The sequence below is a fragment of the Gambusia affinis genome, linkage group LG23, assembly GCF_019740435.1.
Source record: "Gambusia affinis linkage group LG23, SWU_Gaff_1.0, whole genome shotgun sequence".
Lineage (NCBI taxonomy): Eukaryota > Metazoa > Chordata > Actinopteri > Cyprinodontiformes > Poeciliidae > Gambusia > Gambusia affinis.
In genome coordinates, this window is record NC_057890.1 from 17,646,955 (window position 1) to 17,667,492 (window position 20,538).

A 20,538-nucleotide genomic window follows, 5' to 3' on the forward strand; every position below is an offset into this window, starting at 1 on the left:
TTTGTGTGAAAACAAACCCTACAAATGGGTAAAGGGTTAGTTACCTTTCGGTCGGGTTTGTGTGAAAACAAACCCTACAAATGGGTAAAGGGTTAGTTACCTTTCGGTCGGGTTTGTGCGAAAACGAACCCGGCCGACGGGTAAAGGGTTAGTTGCCTTTCGGTCGGGTTTGTGCGAAAACGAACCCGGCCGGCCAGATAAAGGTTAGTTGCCTTTCGGTCGGGTTTGTGCAGCAGAACCCGGCCGGCGGAATAAGGTTAGTTGCCTTTCGGTCGGGTTTGTGCGAAAACGAACCCGGCCGACGGGTAAAGGGTTAGTTGCCTTTCGGTCGGGTTTGTGCGAAAACGAACCCGGCCGACGGGTAAAGGGTTAGTTGCCTTTCGGTCGGGTTTGTGCGAAAACGAACCCGGCCGACGGGTCAAGGGTTAGTTACCTTTCGGTTGGGTTTGTGTGAAAACAAACCCTACAAATGGGTAAAGGGTTAGTTACCTTTCGGTCGGGTTTGTGCGAAAACGAACCCGGCCGACGGGTCAAGGGTTAGTTACCTGCGGTTGGGTTTCTGTGAAAACAAAGCCAGCCGACAGGTAAAGGCGTAAAAACTAATGCAGTGACAACAAAAACCCCAGCGACTGATGGAGGAGAAAAGTCCTCAAGTGACCCACCCACTCCCCAACTCCTCCTGATGGAAAAGGCCTTCATTGCCCCCACCGCTGATGGATGACCTCAGTGACCCTGCCATCGGGCTCGGATGTCTTCCTCAAGAAATGCTGCAGGTATTTTGAGTATTTGAAAAGTCATGACTTCAGAGTATGGGTTTGACCTTAAACTTGCTCCTCTCTTGTTGTCCTTCAGGAATTCTCCTGGATCATCTAGTTTTTAGTCTCAGATTTCGCCCTTCATCAGATCCCCATCATCCGACAGAAAAGGCCCTCATCTCCTCCTCCCACCCCCTGCTGATGGATGACCTCAGTGACCCTACGATTGGGTTCAGCAGTTTTCCTCAAAAAATGCTGCAGGTATTTTGCTGCTGTTAAAGTTTGCGTGTTTTTGAAAAGTGACGATTTCATTCTGAGATAAGGGTTTGATCTTAAACCTTCACCTGTCTTGTTGTCGTTCAAGAATCCACCTGGATCAGCTGTTTGTTTTTTTTCTTCTCAGATTTTGCCCTTCATCGCCCCCCATCGCCAGACAGAAGAAATAGCCGAACTTGAAACACTTATCAAAACAACATCAGTTTATCTTTTTTTTCTTCTTTTCTTTCTACCATAAACTGGATAAGTCCACAGTCTGGTACTTTGGCCTCATCTAGACATTCTTTTTTAGAAACTTCATAATTAATTTTGTTTTATTTATTTTAGATGTATAAAATGTCTTCTAATTTTAGTGTTAAATGTTAGAATTTATTGTATATTGATTTTTGAGAATGTGTTTTTGCATCATTTTAGTGTTGCCATGGCTTTGACTGGTTTATTGTGATTTATGCTGCTGTTTTTCTTTTCTTTTTTTTTTTTTACATTATTTATTTCAACTGCTTTTGTTTTCTCAGTTATTTTTCTTTCCATAGGAGCTACATCTGGTCTCCTGTTCTGATTAGCTGTGGTTGCTTCCTGGAGGAGGGCATTGACTGACATGATGCTGCCATCACCCAACAGTTCTCTCTCTCCTTTTCATTTCCATGAACATGGAAAGTTCTCCTGATCAGTTGACCTGTTGTTGTGTCTCTGCTCTGTCTTCCCTCACCTCCAGTCGGTCGTGTCAGATGGCTGCTGGTGCTGAGCCCGGTTCTGGTTCTGTCGAAGATTTCTTCCTGGTAGAGTGGAGTTCTGCTGCACTGCCGCTACATGCATGCTCTGTATTGGGGACTGCTGCAAAGTCAACGACTCAACACAAGCGATTTGCTGTCGCCCCCTGCTGATCAGGGAGAGTGAACGCTGTTAGTAACGACTCCGTAGAATATGCTGGGTTTAGTTTGGTACAAACTTTTTAAACTACTTTAATAATCAGCTGAGCTTATGGAATGCAAGTGATTGAACTAAAATTACTTCAAGGTGCATTGAGATGACATTTGTTGTGAATTGGCAATATATAAAATTGAACTTTCAAACTAAAAATTAGCCCCACCAATAAACGATATATAAAAAACAAAAACCCCCAACAATACAAGAAAGTTCAAAACCCTCAAAATAGATACCAAACATTTAAAACCCCCAAAATAGATACCAAACATTTAAAACCCTCAAAATAGATACCAAACATTTAAAACCCCCAAAATAGATACCAAACATTTAAAACCCTCAAAATAGATACCAAACATTTAAAACCCCCAAAATAGATACCAAACATTTAAAACCCCCAAAATAGATACCAAACATTTAAAACCCTCAAAATAGATACCAAAGGGTTTAAAAGCCTAGTTATAAAGCTAATTCACAACAATGTTGTTGTCAAGGCATTTTATGAAAAGTCATTTCAATTTAGTCAGATTACAATTGATCCAAATTATCAATTCATTATGTTCACTTAATTATAAAGTAGTTTAAAAAGTTTGTACCAAACTAAACCCAGCATATTCTACGGAGTCGTTACTAACAGCGTTCACTCTCCCTGATCAGCAGGGGGCGACAGCAAATCGCTTGTGTTGAGTCGTTGACTTTGCAGCAGTCCCCAATACAGAGCATGCATGTAGCGGCAGTGCAGCAGAACTCCACTCTACCAGGAAGAAATCTTCGACAGAACCAGAACCGGGCTCAGCACCAGCAGCCATCTGCCATGACCGACTAGAGGTGAGGGAAGACAGAGCAGAGACACAACAACAGGTCAACTGATCAGGAGAACTTTCCATGTTCATGGAAATGAAAAGGAGAGAGAGAACTGTTGGGTGATGGCAGCATCATGTCAGCCAAAGCCCTCCTCCAGGAAGCAACCACAGCTAATCAGAACAGGAGACCAGATGTAGCTCCTATGGAAAGAAAAATAACTGACAAAACAAAAAGCTTTAGCTTCTAACTAAACTTTTTAGTTAGAAAAGGTTTAGTTTCTAACTAAACTTTGTATTTAGTTAGAAACACGAGAGCGCCACCTTCTGGCCTCTCACCCAGATCAGTTCAGGTCAGACAATGGAACTGTTTCTGCCTTTGTTTTTTCCCCTCCGTGGGCTGCCACCTTATCGTGGTGGAGGGGTTTGAGTGTCCCAGTGATCCTAGGGCTGTCAGAGCTTTCATGCATCTATTTGGGTCGGGTCTGCTGGGGCAAACGGGTCCTAGGTGAGGGATCGGACCAAGAGTAGCCCAAAGATTGCTTAGAAATATAAATACAGTTTTCCTATTTAGAGATGACGATATGGACAGGGTTCCCACTGAGCATACAAACCCGCTCTTCATAATATCCAGAATTCTTAAATTTGACGAGCTTGTAGAATTTAAAATGGCTCAATTTATGTTCAAGGTATCTAAAAAGTTGCTACCTGAGCACATACAGAGCACGTTTTCTGAAAGAGAAGGGGGGTATAAGTTAAGGGGTCACTCAAACTTCAAGATCCGCAACTTTAGAACAACAAGAAAAAGCTTCTGTATTTCAATTAAAGGTGTAAAGTTATGGAATAAGTTACATGAAGATTTAAAACAAAGCAATAGTTTAACACAATTCAAAAGAAATAGAAATTTCAATAGATACACACATGGGGACAGAAAGCAATAAGGTGTGTATTGAAGATAACAACTTGGTGTCAGGGTTTAGAAAGATAAACCAGCATAAAATGGGAAAATGTATAGGTAAATATTAGTAACTGTTACTTCTGACTGCCACTTTGATTTTGATTTTTTTTTTAATGACAGTAGGACTCTAAAGTCTCAAGTGTTTAGGGGTTGGAGTTTATAAGTTCTCACTTCTTCCTACCCCATTTTGAGCATGATATGTTAACTGAAACAAAAAATCTGTATTTTCTCTTCTTTCTTATGCACTTCTTGTTACTGTGCACTATTTTATTTTTATATTTGTATCATGTTCGAATAAATTTCATTTCAATTTTCCTGTCAGACTGGACTCTGAATGGTAAAGTAATCAACTTGAACTTTTTGAACATCATCAGTGCAGCAGGAACTATAGAAAACTGCAACACAAATTTGAAATATTTTATGCGTTTGAAAATAAAATAAATATAGTTGTGAGTGAATCTGCCATCCTTATCATGGAAATGAAGTTATGAAACATCACTATAAAAACCCTTTCATGTCTGAAATAATTCATACTTTTTTAACCTTTTAGTTAAAGTTTTGTTTTCATTTAAAGTTAGAAAATCTTCAGAACAAACTGGAAAAAGAATTCATGGCTCTAATGAGATTTTGTTTTGTTTTTTATGCCTTTTTGTTCATAATGCTGAAAACCTGGTAACTAATTGGAGACATACTTTCTTTATTTTTACACATACGGTTTCTGAACATTTGAGGAATGCTTAATATAAAAACATATTGTGGAATAAAATAATTATCCACAGTATGTTTACTTTTATTAGAAGTTTATTTAATGTTAATCTTACAATGTTTAATCAGTTTATTATGTTTTACTCAGACTTACAGAGTCATTGTTTCTCTTCTAGCCTTCACAAGTTTGCTCCAGTGTGATCAGTAAATAACTATCAAACCTCCAGAGTGACGGACCAGATCCAACGGCTGAGTGATTATTATTAGACAGAATATTCTGCCTGAAACTGGTTTTTTAACTAAAGGTTGCATTTTTCTCACTATGTGTATTAATCTGATAAGCTTTTTTAGAATATCAGCGATGACACCATGTCTGTGTGCGAAGGGCATTAAACAGTAAATATAGAGAAGTGATTCCTTTGTCTAGTCAGATCTCAGATCTTTCTTTTGAGTTCTCCATCTGTACAGATGTAAAAAAGCTGTTTTGTTTTCTCTTTTTAACAAGGTTTGGACTTTAATTTCTCGCACTCGACAATTTATATTTTTCTGCAGCTACTTTCCATCTCACTACATTTCCTTTTCACGCTGAATGAGTTAAACTATGGATTAACTTTGGCTTTCTTCCTCCCAGACATGAACAAAAAGAAAACGTCTCTGCAAACCTCCATGAGAACATTTCCTGACATGCATGAATCTTTACATTGTTCTGTTTAATCCCATAAAATCACGACATTCCAGTCCCTGTTTCTACCTGTTGCACATAAAAACTCTCCAAATGCAGCAAATCTGTGATCAGTAAGAACAACAATCATTAAAGCAATTTTTGTTAATGCAGCTTTTGTTTGGCTTGATCTTTTTTAGGGTGTGGTTGTCAAAGCAGAGCAAACTATAAGGAAGTAATACGTCAGAAACATTGAATTACCCACAAACAGAGGAAGGAAGATTACCTAGAAATATACTTATGAAGTATCCGTTCAAATAAGAATAGAAAAGTACTTAGTAAAATGGCTACTAAAGTAATGAGTGCATACATTCTGAGTGAATTCTTAAAATGCCACAAAAAGATAAAAAAATAAAATTCATCCACAGGTTTTGAGTGAATCAACCAGGTTATTAAAAGCTTAATTATATCAGATGTTGACATTACATATGGCTGCAGTGAACAGGAAGTAGCATCTGCCAGCTAGCATGAACCGCACACCTTCGACAGGCCTGGACTTCAGAGTTTCATTGGGTTTTACTGTCGCTTATTATGCTTCACTGTTTTTTTTTACAATAGTCACTGTTTCCCAGAATGCCCTGCAGGTAACGCCAATGTATCCCGCACTGTAAAAACAGAGTCAACATTTCCAGTCGGGTTTTGATTACTTCACTACGTTTGTCTGAAGCCTCTGTGAGGATTTTTGTGCAAACTCTTTGAAAAAGAGCTTTTCTCCTTCTCTCCTTTCTGTTCCTCTCCAGATCGCTGCGTTGTTTGGTTTTGTTTGGTTTTGTTTTCTGTCTTATGATAGTTTTACATCAAAGCTCTGAAGTTCTTTTGTTACCAACCAAGGATTTTTCCTTTCCTACCTCTTGTTGGTTCCTGTATCGTATCCTCATCTTATAATTTTTGAAAGGTCTGATTTCACTGTTTGGATTTGGGTCTATTGTGTAACAGTGATGTATTTCACAATGCAGAGCGAGCCGGAGAGAAAAACCTGGTAGACGTTGTAGTTTTTCCTATTTTTGGGAATCTTTGGAGGAGCATGTTGGAGGGTTGGTGCATTACATCCTCATACTCCTCTGGAGAGAATCCAGAACCCGGTTTCTGGTTTCATGTCTCGCAGCAGCTGGATTCAGTTTTAATCAGCTGCAATCATGCAGCGGTTTCATCTTCTCACGGTCTGCTCTCCTAAATAGCTCAGTAATCTACCAACAACAGAAACAACTTGCAATAGGAAGAAGTAAAAAACCCACAAAAAAACCCGTATACATTTCTATGAGCGGAAGCCATCTTGTTTGGAGAAACTGTTAACTGGCTCCACACGCTCTCCCCAATCTGACAAATCAACCTGATCCTTAACGCCACTCAGCGACATTTAAACAACGATGAATCAAACATCCCCGGGTCGTAAATGAAAAGCTATGACCTGCAAAACAATTTATTGCCATAAAACTACTGATAAAAATATTGCAAGTCGAGGAACTTGGAGGGAAAATTTCTCCAAACAGAGGAAAGGAAACGAGCCTGACCTCATGCTTTGTTTGGCACCTTTCTGGACTTTTCCCAATTGGTCAATTCCTGGTTTGTGATTCAGCTTCATGCAAGCAAAACTTTGACCTGTTATAATTTTGCCCAAGATTTCAAAGTGAAAATGTGGAGTTAAATGACAGTGAGGTAACAGGATGTTGAGCAACTTCTAGTAAAAAAAGGAAAAGTGTTTGGCCGTTACTCACTGCTGTTCCTTTACACAATCAGACAATAACTGCTGTTACCTGTAAGCAGAAATCAACTTGTGTGTTTAAAACCTCAACCTTACAAACTGTTTCACACATTTGATTACAATTAAGAGGGATCTGGATTACAAAATTCACTTTTTGGACACTTTTATACTTTGTGTTTCTGTTGGTTCTAAAAACACATCAAGCACTTAAAATGAACCATCTAGCTGTTTTTCCAGTTAATGTTTCAAAAACCTCCCATTTAAGTCACATTCTATGGGCTCGTGGCCGTTACCTAGCAACCCCAGTGGAACTCTGCCCGTCGCCTAGCAACCCAGAACATTTGGTCAGTTAATTTTACTTTTGCAAGCTTTTATATTTCCATTTGGGTTTCTACTGCTTCAAAAAACAGCTCAAGCGTTTAAAGAGGAGACGTTATTTGGACATAAATTAATGTTTGCTGGTTTCTGGAAAGCGAACGGCTTCAAAAAGTTCAGTCACTCTGTTCCACTAGCAACCCACGCTGAGATTGTCCAGTTGCTTTTTTAATGTTTCACCCCATTCTCAGTTTCAGAAGTTGAAAAGTCTTAAATTTTCAAAGTCAGGAATTTCATTGGATTTTTTTCTAGAAAATTTTTGAGATTAATCTTAAAATTTTAATTATTCTCTAGCAAAATTTTGTCTTTTTAGAATCAGGAAATTTCCAAACGTGGAAAGTTTTAAACTTTCTCAAAAATGTCTTAATGTTAAATTCAGTTTTTTTCTTTTGGTGGAAGGTTGTGTGTCTGTCATAATCCTGATACGCCATCGCATCTTCTGAAGTTCAGACCGGAAGTTCTGGTTCGTCTGGTTTCTGACGTTTATCAGTGGTTGAGATAAACTCTCATTTGTGATGAACTGAAACTCAAGCTAAAAGGAAAGCTAGCCCGCTGCAGACAGTTATGTTTCTGTTTGCTGTGAAAAGGTTTTCAGTTAGCTGGTGGGTTTGGACATGTTGTCTCAAATATCAGGCATCAGATTACCAGAGGAGGGCAAATCCAGGAAATTCTCCCTGAATGTTAAGATTCACTTTCGCTGCAGCTCTGAGCTGGAGGCCGGCGGACAAACATCATCAGTCGAGCTAAATGAAGCCAAAATGTGCAGGCGGGCCTTTCTGGTGCTTCACTATTTAGATTCAATCATTCTGTTTGGTGAACTAAAAGCTATCAGGCCCCAAAAAGGCCTCATCTGGATCCAATTTGGTTTGGACTTATTCTATTAAAACACTGAAGCAAAGAGCTGCTTCTGCTTTCTGCACAGCTGCACCAGAGCAGAATCTAAACAAATCTAATCTAAACAGTGAATCAAGTTCACTGGAAAAACATAAAACATTACTGAGTGTTTTTGGTTCAGTTTAGTAAATATCTGAGTACATGTCAAATAACTTTTCAGAAAGATACAGGAGTTTGTTTTAGGACAATTATTCCTTAATGTAGATTAGAAATGTCCCAGTTCCACTGTCAGATTATTCAGATTATAATTTGGTAAAAATGACTTGTTATAAGTGAAATAATCTGCCTTTTATTAACAATATTAAGGATTTATTGACTTAAATCAAACTTTTATTTCATGCTTAAAAGTTACTTGCAAGTAATTTTTTTGTTTCAGGTGAACTAAAATATTTGCACTAAAAAACAAGATCACATTTTTACCATGTTATTCATAAATATCACAAATATTTCAAGCAGAAATTATCTCTTATTTCCAGGCTCCAGAGTTTATCTGCCTGGAAACGGACGATAAATGAGATCCAGAAAGGCCTCTGGATGATTTACCCTCCTTAACTCAGTTACAGAGATTGATGTTCTTTCTTGACCACCATGTTGCATCATGAAGACTATCTGACTTTCCAGCACACAAAGAAAACCCAAAGTTTTCAAAGAAGTTGCTGTTTTTGTTGATCCAACACAGCAGTAAACAAAACTTACATTTCTTTATCTTTTTATCTAAAGAAATTCTCAGTAATTTATAGTTCCTCATTTCCTCACATCTGCTCCCTCATGTCTCTGTTAGCGGGTTAACGACATGAGCGTCGACGGAGATGAGAGGCAGAACAGCAGCAGCAGCAGGAGGAGGAGGAGTAATAAACTGGATTTTATGTCAGCTGTCAGCTGAATGTTGATGAAAACCAGACATGGCAGCTTCTCTCCCTCCTCGTTATGTAAACCTGACGGCCTCTGGTAGAATTACATAGCGTCCAGCCATGCATGTTTGGAGTTAAATTCCTGCCCAAACATTGCAAACAAATAAAAAAAATGTCTGGTGTGTGCTTCAAAAAAGTCAGAACTCTGATTTTTATATTCAGAATGCCGAGAAAAAGAAACAAAATTATGAGTTCAAGGTCAAAATTATTTTGTTAGAGTCAAAACTGTTAGTTGATGAGAAAAAAAGTCAGATTTCTGAGATTCCTGAGTTTAAAGTTCGAATTCTGTGGGAAAAAAGGAAGAAATTTAAAGTTCTGAGAAAAATTCTGATTTTTGAGAAAAACATAAAAAATTCAAAGAAAAAAGTAAAAATTCTGACAAGCCAAAATTTGGGGAAATTATATTGATATTATATTTTTAAATGAATCCCATTTATTATAACATTGACAGTCCTATTCCCTTGTACCCTGATGTCCAGATCCGTGGTTCCCAGCCCCGTCCTCCAGGCTCACTGCCCTGCAGGATTTTGGTATTTCCTTGATTCAGTCCAGCTGATTTCAGTTGATCAATGATTAACAGGCGTTTGTTGAAGTGCAGTCAGTTGAATCAGGCACATTAAAGCAGGACGGTGCTGCTGGCTCAGCTAGAGCCAAACGGCGTGGCGTCTGTTACAGGAAACGATTCCTGCTGAAGAGCAACAGAGAGCCTTGAGGACCGGGGCTGGAAAACACAAAACAGAGAGGAAGAGGAGGTTTCATCTCTGATTAACTTCTTTCCTGGCCTCGTCCTGAATGGAGCTTATCACCATACACACAATCCTCTGCGATTTCTGACTTTAAAGTCACAATTCTGGGGGGAAAAAAATCTGAATTTTGATTTTAAAAAATTATAAGATTTCTGATTTGAAAACAAAATTCTGAAAAAAATTAAAAACTTGTGAAAAATGTCAATTTTGAGAAAAGTTAGAATTCTGAGAAAAACATTAGTTTTAAGAAAAATGTCAGAATAAAGAGAAAAAAGTCAAAATTATAACATTTCTGAGTTTAAAGTTCATATTTTGAGAAAAATGTAATTTTGAGGGAAAAATGTCTGAATGATGAGATTAATGGCAAAATTGTGAGGAAAATATCAGATTTTTTTTTAGCAAAGAATCTGAATTTTGATGAACCAGACGGAGTTTTCTCTGAGAAACAATGTTTATCTTAAATGATGTTTTTAGATGAATCACATTTGTTAACTTGCTGATGAGCTCGGATTAAAAAAGACTGGATGCTTCCCCTTCTGCTGGAAAGCATCCAGTGAGCTGGCTGGTGTTTGTCTCTCCTCCGCAGCTGAAACTCATGAAGGCTCTTCAGCATAAGTCATTTCCTGTAACAGACGCCACATTGTTTGGCTCAGCTAGTAAACACACTCCCATTGTGCCTTGGTTTGCTCCTCAGACTGCTGGTGTTGGAAGTAAGTTTTCAGAAATGAGGAAAACCTGAAAAAATCAAGATGTTTCAAAGAATGGAGAGACAGAGAAGCTAAACAAAATCCAGAAAATCACATTTTCTGGACTCAAAATTTTAACTACAGAAGTCAGAGTTGCGCTGCCGCTCTCCTCCAATCAGATCCTCTCCAGGATTTACGGCTGTCGCTAGGCAACACAGCGCTTCAGCTCCTCCAAAGGTTTTCTACTAAGTTCAGGTTTGGAGATTGACTAAACTACTTCAGGAGCCACTTAGCAGTCCTGACTGTGTTGCGTAATTCACACATTTGTTTTTAAGTTTCTCCACGTCTGGTTTTACAGTTCAGAACCAGAAGGTTGTGGTTAAATGTGGGAAACAACAAAATCCACAACAGTCTAAGGAAGGGTGTTCCTTGTAAACTTTATTTGTTTTCACTTCTTGCTTGTATACCTCTATTTTTTCCCAAGCATTCTGATTTTCTTTCCCTTTTTTCATTAAATGTCACTTATTGTTCTTCATTGAACATGTTAGCATAGGCTTATGAGCTAAACAAAACATTTTCATTATTATATTCTTTACACAAAAACAATCTTGGATAATGGGATTTCAGTCAACTCAGGAGGTAACAGACACAGTTCTGCTCGCGTTGCTAAGTGACGGACAGAGTTCCGTTGGGGTTGCTAGGTGACGGGCAGAGTTCCGTTGGGGTTGCTAGGTGACGGGCAGAGTTCCGTTGGGGTTGCTAGGTGACGGGCAGAGTTCCTTTGGGGTTGCTAGGTGACGGGTAGAGTTCTGTTGGGGTTGCTAGGTGACGGGCAGAGTTCCGTTGGGGTTGCTAGGTGACGGGCAGAGTTCCGTTGGGGTTGCTAGGTGACGGGCAGAGTTCCGTTGGGGTTGCTAGGTGACGGGCAGAGTTCCGTTGGGGTTGCTAGGTGACGGGTAGAGTTCCGTTGGGGTTGCTAGGTGACGGGCAGAGTTCCGTTGGGGTTGCTAGGTGACGGGCAGAGTTCCGTTGGGGTTGCTAGGTGACGGGCAGAGTTCCGTTGGGGTTGCTAGGTGACGGGCAGAGTTCCGTTGGGGTTGCTAGGTGACGGGCAGAGTTCTGTTGGGGTTGCTAGGTGACGGGCAGAGTTCCATTGGGGTTGCTAGGTGACGGGCAGTGCTTGCTGATTTGTGACTTTACATTCTTGAAGTTTTTGAAATGACTCATTTTCCAGACACCAAAAAACATGAAGTTTTTATCAATAAGTGGATTGCTGATTATTTTATTGTTTATAGAAGCAGTAGAAACCCACATAGATTTCCCAGCCTTTTTTCCTGCACTGGTTTACAATATTTAGTGCATGGCTGTGTTATTTTAACGTTTTCCAAAAAAAACTTTTTAATTTAGTTTAGTTTCAAGCTGTTTAAATTCTAAAGACAATCAAAAACAAAACTGTTTGTGCACCATCCTGTTTCATTTCCTGTTATGTTGATGAGTCAAATGATGCCTTCAAATGTAAACCTTGGGGCCGCTCGTGCTGATTGGCTGTTGTATTTCCACCCAGACACTCAGACTCTGTGCAGGAGCTTTTGAGCGTCACACCCAAACTGCATCTCTGCCCTGATCAACCAACCGCTCTGCTTCTCCTCTTCAGTGTCAAAGTGAAAAGAAAAGATGGGGAAAATAAACGGATGCCTCAAGTGCCTTTTTATCTTCTTTAATGTGCTGTTTCTAGTAAGTATAAGTTATTTTAAAAAACCTTTTTATGTTTTTGCATCTCGAAAATGTTAATTTTTAGTAATAGTTAAGTTTTAATAAAACATATTGAGTAACAAGAAGAATCAGATTTTTTTTAAATAAAACACAAAAAGACAAAAAAGTTACTTTTGCTTTTTTGTTATTTTTTGCAGTTTTAGACTTCTTTGAACTTTTGCTGTATTATTAGTCATAAAACGTATTATCAGTCATCTTAACAGAATTATTCTGCATTGGAAAAATATGGAAGATTTTGGATTTCTGGAGTATGGAAAATGTACAAATTGTTCTTAATTCACTTTTCAATCTTATATGTATCTGTAAAACTTGTAATTTGTTAAATTAGATCTTAGTTCCAATTTAATTATTACAGTTAAAAGTTACATAGGATGAACAGAGTACATGATGTTCTGATGTGTAATATGTCCACTTCGTGTCCAATAAGCAGTGACTTCCAGTAACTGTGTGTGTGTGTGTGTGTGTGTGTGTGTGCGTGCGTGTGTGTGCGTGTGTGTGTGTGTGTGTGTGTGTGTGTGTGTGTGTGCGTGTGTGTGTGTGTGTGTGGGTTGGGGGTCTTGTTACACTCCGCCCATCAAACCCTCTTGTTGTTTTCTGTCTCCAACGGTATTTTAGTGCTTCCTATTGAAGACTTTGTGTTCTTTCGGTTTCCTTTTGGATGAAACAGACAAAAAACAGAAAGAAAAATGAAAGTTTGGAGTTTGAGAAATCTTGAAGAAAAGTTTTAAAAAGTTTTTTGGTGCAAGAATGAAACACAAAGGCTTAAAAAGTAAATTTATAAAGTTTTTTTGTAACTTTTTTTGTTTATTCTCCCCCGCGCCTTTTTTTTTTTTTTTTTTTTTTTTTTTGTTTTTCATCCTCCGTTCCCGGCATTTTTCTGAAGCTGCAGCACTTCAGACAGTCGCCCATTTTCTGCTCTCTGTCGCCCTCTGGTGTCCTGCAGCTAAAATTACATCAGAATGTACCACTAAAATAAACTATCCATCCATCCATCCATTTTCTATTCACCCTTTGTCCCTAATGGGGTCAGGAGGGTTGCTGGTTCCTCTCCAGCTAACGTTCCGGGCGAGAGGCGGGGTTCACCCTGGACAGGTTGCCAGTCTGTCACAGTAAAATAAACCCCTAAAACAATCTGGGATTCTTTACTTTTTTTGTTCTAATGATTTATTAATAAAATACATAAAAAGATTTAAAAAAATGTTTTATTTATAATTTTGTCAACAAATAAAACTTTTTTGGTTCCCTTTCATATGAGTAACTTTTTGTGAATTTCAAATGAAGCAAAAATAGTTTTATTTGCGTTGAATTCAGTTTTTCTTTCCATCCCAGATCGTCGGATGTGTGCTGATATACATCGCAGTACAGGCTACTGCTACCTCAATCAAGGTAAACTATGAAAATATTATTCAGAGTAAAAGTCTCAAATATATATTTCCTGTTTGGATAAGGTAAAAAAAGAAGAACCAAGTAGTTGCGTCAGATCCTGTGCATTAATGCATGACAAGCAACTTGAAGCTAGAGACTCCGAACCAACAGGGGGCGCTCCACAGCACAATGTGTTTCACACAACTACTACTGACACATAGTTTTGTCAAATTACGAAAATAAAGTTGCAATAATACAGAACAAAGTTGTAATATTACAAGAATAAACCAAAATTTTGTGACTTTATTCTCTTATTATCCTGGCTATGGGCAGGAAAAATCTCCTGTAGCAGTCTGTGTTACAGTGAATCTGAAGAAGCCTCTAACTGAAGACAGTGTTTTTATTTGTTTTTGTTTTATATTTAGTTTCCAGTAGACTTTGGTCCACTGTGGTTGTTTTTAAATGTCTTTCTGACTCGAACTGGACTGGAAACTTTGAAGAAAAGGTAATGAATCATTTGAAGTTTCGCTGTGAACTGTTCTTTTGCTTCCCAACCAATCAGATGTCGACATTCGGAGGCCCAGGCGTGGGCTGGATCTGGGTCATCACCCTCGGCATCTTCGGCATCTCCGCTCTGGGAATCTTTGCCGCCTGCTCAGAGAAGGAGCTTTTCCTCAAAATAGTACGTAGAAAAGTCTGAATGCTACAGAAACATGAGATTATGAGTCAGCAAACGCGACCTGAACTTGTTTTGTGCAGTTTGCAGGTTTCATGGGGATTGGGATGATCATCATGCTAATCTTTGGGACTGTTGTGGCTGTTTTGAGAAACTCGGTAACCTGCTATAAACCTCTGGTTCGTTACGAACTTCAGTTCGGTTTCATGCTAACAGTTTTGTTTTTTATCTTTTAGCTGAAACAAAACTATGACAGTAAATCCAAAGAATTTGTCGAGCCTATCATGAAAGATGAAGAGTCGCGGCAAATGCTGGAGGCCCTTCAAGTCGCAGTAAGAGTCCGAGTCCCTCCTGATGGCCTGGATGCTTTAGGTTTTGTGCAGAAGTCTCCAGTCAGGTGTGTGTGTGTTTGCAGGTGAAGTGCTGTGGCGTGGTGAGCGCGGCGGACTGGGGCAGCGAAATCCCAGACTCCTGTGGATGCAGCGACACCAACGGACTGTTCAGAACCACAACCTGTAAATCCAAACCTGTGGTACGTATTCAGGGTCACACAGAGACACTTTTACTTTATTTTATCTTATCAGCTTTATTGTTATTTATTTATCATTTTATCTTATTATAATTATTTTAGAATGCTTAATATATATTTACATTTTTAATTCATTTTTAATTTGAATTCATTGATTAGTTTATTTATTTTACATGAATCTCATTTTTAATTCTTTAATTTTATTTAAACTACTATTATTATTCACAGAGGACAGTTTTCTCCAAACATAAGAAGGCATTTTGTTCTAGTTTATTTAAATGTTTTAATTGCTTTTTTAGTTTTATTTTTACATTTTGAAATTAATATTTTATGCATAGATTTTATTATTCATTACTTTACTTATTATTTTTATTTGTTACATAAATCTATGAATTCTGAGATTTTAACCATTTTTTATTTGTCCTTTTAATTCACACAAGTGCAATGATGTTAAATAGCAATATTTTTTAATGAATACATTTTTTATTTTATTTCTTTTATTTTTATTATTGATATTTTTAATCAGATTTTTGGAGGATGCTCCAATCTGTGTTTTCATGGTATTTTTGGTTTCTGTGTTGTTGTTGTTTTCCTGCAGGGAACTTCAGGACCGGCTCTGATCTACTCTGAGGTATTAATTCAGATTATCAGCAACGTTCTGCTCATGTTGGCCTCATTCGGGCCTCTGAACATAAAAATCTCACAAGTTTTCTGGAAAAACATCTGAGTTTGAAATGATGCCAATTTGCCAGACAAACATTTGAGATTTTCTATAAAGAACTTGAAAATGTTCTTGGAAAAATTGGAAATTTTTAGTTTTTAAAGTCACAAATTTACTAGAAAAAAATTTGAAAACTTTGGTTTCAAAATTGCAAACTTTTTAAGAAATGGAAACTGGTGGTTTTCTAGAAACACTTTGACATTTTCTTGAAAAAAAAAAGAGGAAATTCTGAGATTTAAATATTACAAATTTGCTTTAAAAAAAATCTGAAATTTTCTAGGAAAGAATTGGAAATGTCTGAGTCTCAAAAATTGCTAATTTGCTAGAAAATAATCTAAGAAAGTTTAGAATAGATCTTGGAAATTCTCTAGAAAAAAACAGCAATTTCTGAGTTTCAAAAGTTGGACATTTTCTACCTCTGAGTTTTCTTTCTGAAAAGATTTTAGATTAATCAGATTTTTTTTCTAGCCAACTTTTGACTTTTCAAACTGAGAAATTTTCTTGTTTTTTCTAATAGTAGAAAATGTTCAACGTTCCAAAATTTCCACATTTTCTTTTTTAATTTCTGAGATTTACCTAAAATGTTTTTAAACCTTTTCAAACGGAGGAATTTCCTTGTTTTTCCTAGAAATTTTCAGACTTTTTTTTCTCCTGTTTTCCGTGTGAACGGCCCTGATATCCTGTCGAATGTTTAAATCTTATCGTTTTATTTCCCACTCTCTCCTCTGCAGTCCTGCAGCGGTAGCATCTTTTACTTAATGGACATTTTATTCAAGATCTCCCTGGGTTTCCTGTTTGGATTCGCTGTCACTGCAGTAAGTCCCACTGATATTTAAATTTATAAAATAATTTCTTCACAGTATGTGGTTGTGCTGCAGAAACTATAAAACAACTTGTAATAACTCCTGGATTTGGCATTTCAAGGCTGCAGATACAGTTTTCTGCCAACAGGGGGCAGAGTTTCACAATTTATTGTGATTTAAACAGGTTTTTAAAAAGTACAAATAAAGTATTAGGATTTGGCCAAGAAAGAAAAATAGATAAATTTAGAAAATAAAATGAGGAGAAAGTTGCCAAAATATTATATTTTGGTAATATTTTGACATTATTACCAGAATGATGTCATAATATTATTATGAGAACTGTTGGTAAAAAGAAAAATAAGGGAATATTTAATCTTTAAAAACATCAGCATCAGATTATAAATATCAGACTGTGTCCTGATCACTGATGATTTCTGCCTCTGTTGTTTTTTTAAATTATTTTTATTAAAATCACTAATTTTGTTGAAGTAAGTTATAAATATCTGCAAGGGATTTTGTGGTGACTCCGCAGCGTGAAGTTTAATAAGAAGGAAAAGCAACTTCAGACTAAAATAAAAACTCTTTATAAGGGAAGAAATGGGTAAATATTCAGTTGTTCAGTTATTTTGACCTTAAGTTGATAGTTAAGTTTAACAGAGTTAGCATAAAAGCGCTAAAAGTAAAGTTGTTTACAGCTAAACTATGCTAAGCTAAACAGGCTAAACGTGATTAGAAAAATAAGCCAGTTTTCTCTGCGCCACCAGGAGGCGCTGTGGCTCTGAAAAACAAAAAAATCTAATCACTTAAATCTTTCTCTACTTAAATTTTTCATCATAATTTTTGTTTCCTGTTGTTCAATTTCAAAAATAAAGCATGAGTTAAAATAATTGATTTAAATATTATTTCTGACAATTTGCTCCTCAAGCCAGAAAAGTAGCAAAAAATGGAAAAGTTGACAAGAACCAAAGAAAAAAACCTGAGATCAGTGGTAATAAAATAATATCTGATGTGATTAACATGAAGTATTACATATTTTCTGATAATGAAAAGAGGATTTTGTTGAAAATTGTATTATCTGGTAACAAAGTCATAATATAATATCTGATAATAACGTTTTCCACCAGATAATTTATCGCCAACTAAAATCAGACTGTGTGATTTATGTTAATTAGATGTAATATTAATGAAACGGTGAATTAAAACATCCTCAAAGTTGATTTTTCTTTACATATTTTGGTTAACACTCATTGAGGGGCATTAAAAATAAATTTATTGCTTATTTTTTGTTGTTAAATTGATACATGTGACCTAATAATTTAAGCATGTTTTAATTTGTGAGTTTCTCTGTCCTTCCAGCTGTTGGGCCTGCTGATCTCCATCCTGATGGTCCATCAGATCCGACGTCACGACAGCATGGGGGGGCCGCCCATCGCCATGAAGGGCTACTGAGGCCGACCTGAGCGTTGACCTCTGACCTCTGAAACGTCGCCAGAGGACTTCATCATCTAAATCCTCCTGCAGGAGACGCCTTCCTCTCTTTTTGAGTTTGCATCACTGACTTTTGTATGAACATTTATTTTTTTACGTCTTTTTGTTTTGTTGCTGAATTGTATTAATCTGTGAAACGCAGAAAAAAAATCTGAATATTTCCATGAAAAACATTTAAATTCATTTTTATGCTTTTTGGGGTTTTTATAAGTTGGCAAAACAATCACTAAAGCAGATTATAGAACATTTTGATGGAATCATTTTCACAGCATAATGACTTTAAAAGTAACATTTTTACATCTATTTTCTTATTAGTTTGTTGGAAATAATATCTTTTTTATTTTCTCACATCATTTTTCACAAATTTCTACAAAATCTGTCCACCGTTTTGCAAAATTTGTGTTTTCTTTACTTTAAAACCTAAAAATCTCAATAAAGTGGTGGCTCTTCAAACATGACAACACATTTCTAACAGTAAAAATTAAATATTATTTTCATTTTTAAATTATTTGTGGCCTTTTGTATTTCTGGATGTTCGCCTGATAAAAATGAGATGATCTGTTTAGGCTCTAAAGTTTGGATTAATGATGTAAATAAATGTTTTAAACTATGAAACTGTTGTTTAAATGAAAAAACAAAACATTTCCAGACATTTCCACGATATTCTGTAAAAGTATTAAAATTGTTAAAATAAAAGCAACATTTCCACACATTTACTTGATATTGTGTTGAATCTAAATATTTATGAATTTTTAAATTTACTTTTGGTTTAATATAAAAGGATAAACTACAGGATCAAAACCCCACAACAAACTGAAATATATTATGGTTTGTCTTTATTTTGCACATTTAAAAGTTAAATTCAGTTTATTCTTATTTCCAAATCCAATGAAAACATCAGTTTTTTAAAATTATTGTGGTTTTTTTATGTAAGAGATTCACACAAGAGAGTCCTTAAAGTTATTTCCAGATCATTTTCCTCTGGGTTTTGTGAATAAATATGAATCTGATTATGTGAAAACAAATAATAAATCAGAGTTGTGTTTATGACATAGAGCCAAACAAATGTAATTTATTTAATTTGGTGTTTTAGGAACTCATTTATCTGGACTGGCATCAACATTTACAAACAAACAAGCAAGAATATTATAAAAATAATTGGAAGAAATGCATTTATTGATCATAAATGATCCTAAAATTGAAGTTATTTTCCTTCACTAGGATTTTATATTGATTAGTTTGTTCTGTAATTTATTGTAGAAAGTCTAACATCTCCATAATTGATGTAGAGGGAGTAGATGCTGAACCTCACACATAAAAAATGATGAAATAATTCAACCTAATCTCCCAGTTAATCAAACAAAACAAATTCAGTAAAAATAAAAAGTACATTTTTGGTTCATCTCTGGGTAGATTATTCAGTTATTGCTTCATTTTGAGCCGTCAGATTGACCCCTCTGACCCCTTTGGCCCCTCTGACCCCTTTGGCCCCTCTGACCCCTTTGGCCCCTCTGACCTCTTTGGCCCCTCTGACCCCTTTGGCCCCTCTGGCCCCTTTGGCTCCTCTGGCCCCTCTGACCCCTTTGGCCCCTCTGACCCCTTTGGCTCCTCTGGCCCCTCTGACCTCTTTGGCCCCTCTGACCCCTTTGGCCCCTCTGACCCCTCTGACCCCTTTGGCCCCTCTGACCCCTCTGACCCCTTTGGCCCCTTTGGCCCCTTTGGCTCCTCTGGCCCCTCTGACCCCTTTGGCTCCTCTGGCCCCTCTGACCTTTTTGGCCCCTCTGGCCCCTCTGACCTCTTTGGCCCCTCTGACCCCTTTGGCCCCTCTGACCTCTTTGGCCCCTCTGGCCCCTCTGACCTCTTTGGCCCCTCTGACCTCTTTGGCCCCTCTGGCCCCTTTGGCTCCTCTGGCCCCTCTGACCTCTTTGGCCCCTCTGGCCCCTCTGACCCCTTTGGCCCCTCTGACCCCTTTGGCCCCTCTGGCCCCTCTGACCCCTTTGGCCCCTCTGACCCCTTTGGCCCCTTTGGCCCCTCTGGCCCCTCTGACCTCTTTGGCCCCTCTGACCCCTTTGGCCCCTCTGGCCCCTTTGGCCCCTCTGGCCCCTTTGGCTCCTCTGGCCCCTCTGGCCCCTCTAACCCCTTTGGCCCCTCTGGCCCCTTTGGCCCCTCTGACCCCTTTGGCCCCTCTGACCCCTTTGGCCCCTCTGACCTCTTTGGCCCCTCTGGCCCCTTTGGCTCCTCTGGCCCCTCTGACCTCTCTGGCCCCTCTGACCCCTTTGGCCCCTCTGACCCCTTTGGCCCCTCTGGCCCCTATGGCCCCTCTGACCCCTTTGGCCCCTCTGACCCCTTTGGCCCCTTTGGCCCCTCTGGCCCCTTTGGCTCCTCTGGCCCCTCTGACCCCTTTGGCCCCTCTGACCCCTTTGGCCCCTCTGGCCCCTTTGGCCCCTCTGACCCCTTTGGCCCCTCTGGCCCCTCTGGCCCCTTTGGCCCCTCTGACCCCTTTGGCCCCTCTGACCCCTTTGGCCCCTCTGGCCCCTTTGGCCCCTCTGACCCCTTTGGCCCCTCTGACCCCTCTGGCCCCTTTGGCCCCTCTGGCCCCTCTGGCCCCTTTGGCCCCTCTGACCCCTTTGGCCCCTCTGGCCCCTTTGGCCCCTCTGACCCCTTTGGCCCCTCTGACCCCTCTGGCCCCTCTCTCAGGCGGTGTGTCCATGGGAGGGGGGCCATGTTTCC

General features: G+C 38.5%; 2 protein-coding genes and 2 long non-coding RNA genes across 5 annotated transcripts; 3 read left to right on the forward strand and 1 right to left on the reverse strand.

Annotated features, from left to right (window-relative positions):
• Positions 1-262: 262 nt before the first annotated feature.
• Positions 263-2,897, forward strand: LOC122826392. Its single transcript, XR_006369780.1, has 3 exons — positions 263-773; positions 853-1,016; positions 1,159-2,897. It is a non-coding gene; the product is annotated as an uncharacterized LOC122826392 (long non-coding RNA).
• Positions 2,898-7,205: 4,308 nt separating this feature from the next.
• On the forward strand, positions 7,206-9,869 carry LOC122826442. Of its 2 annotated transcripts, none has more exons than XR_006369801.1 (3): positions 7,206-7,330; positions 8,587-8,791; positions 8,892-9,869. It is a non-coding gene; the product is annotated as an uncharacterized LOC122826442 (long non-coding RNA). The 2 variants fall into 2 exon arrangements; XR_006369802.1 differs by lacking the exon at positions 7,206-7,330 and adding an exon at positions 7,585-7,679.
• Positions 9,870-12,024: 2,155 nt separating this feature from the next.
• Positions 12,025-18,505, forward strand: LOC122826407 (CD63 antigen-like). The gene is made up of 9 exons (XM_044108217.1): positions 12,025-12,187; positions 13,556-13,612; positions 14,154-14,273; positions 14,351-14,425; positions 14,504-14,599; positions 14,683-14,799; positions 15,395-15,427; positions 16,249-16,332; positions 17,677-18,505. The coding sequence occupies exons 1-9, from the start codon at positions 12,128-12,130 to the stop codon at positions 17,767-17,769; spliced, it is 735 nt and encodes a 244-aa protein (XP_043964152.1). The 5' UTR covers positions 12,025-12,127; the 3' UTR covers positions 17,770-18,505.
• Positions 18,506-18,750: 245 nt separating this feature from the next.
• LOC122826406 (collagen alpha-1(I) chain-like) lies at positions 18,751-20,533 on the reverse strand. The gene has a single exon (XM_044108216.1). The coding sequence runs from the start codon at positions 20,516-20,518 to the stop codon at positions 19,223-19,225; it is 1,296 nt and encodes a 431-aa protein (XP_043964151.1). The 5' UTR covers positions 20,519-20,533; the 3' UTR covers positions 18,751-19,222.
• Between the last annotated feature and the right edge of the window lie 5 nt (positions 20,534-20,538).

Coding starts and splice junctions, on each gene's coding strand:
- LOC122826406 (XM_044108216.1), bottom strand. CDS start 20,518: ATGGACACACCGCCTGAGAGAGGGGCCAGAGGGGTCAGAGGGGCCAAA.
- LOC122826407 (XM_044108217.1), top strand. CDS start 12,128: ATGGGGAAAATAAACGGATGCCTCAAGTGCCTTTTTATCTTCTTTAAT. Junction 14,274..14,350: donor AGGAGCTTTTCCTCAAAATA/GTACGTAGAAAA, acceptor TGTTTTGTGCAG/TTTGCAGGTTTCATGGGGAT. Junction 16,333..17,676: donor TTGGATTCGCTGTCACTGCA/GTAAGTCCCACT, acceptor CTGTCCTTCCAG/CTGTTGGGCCTGCTGATCTC.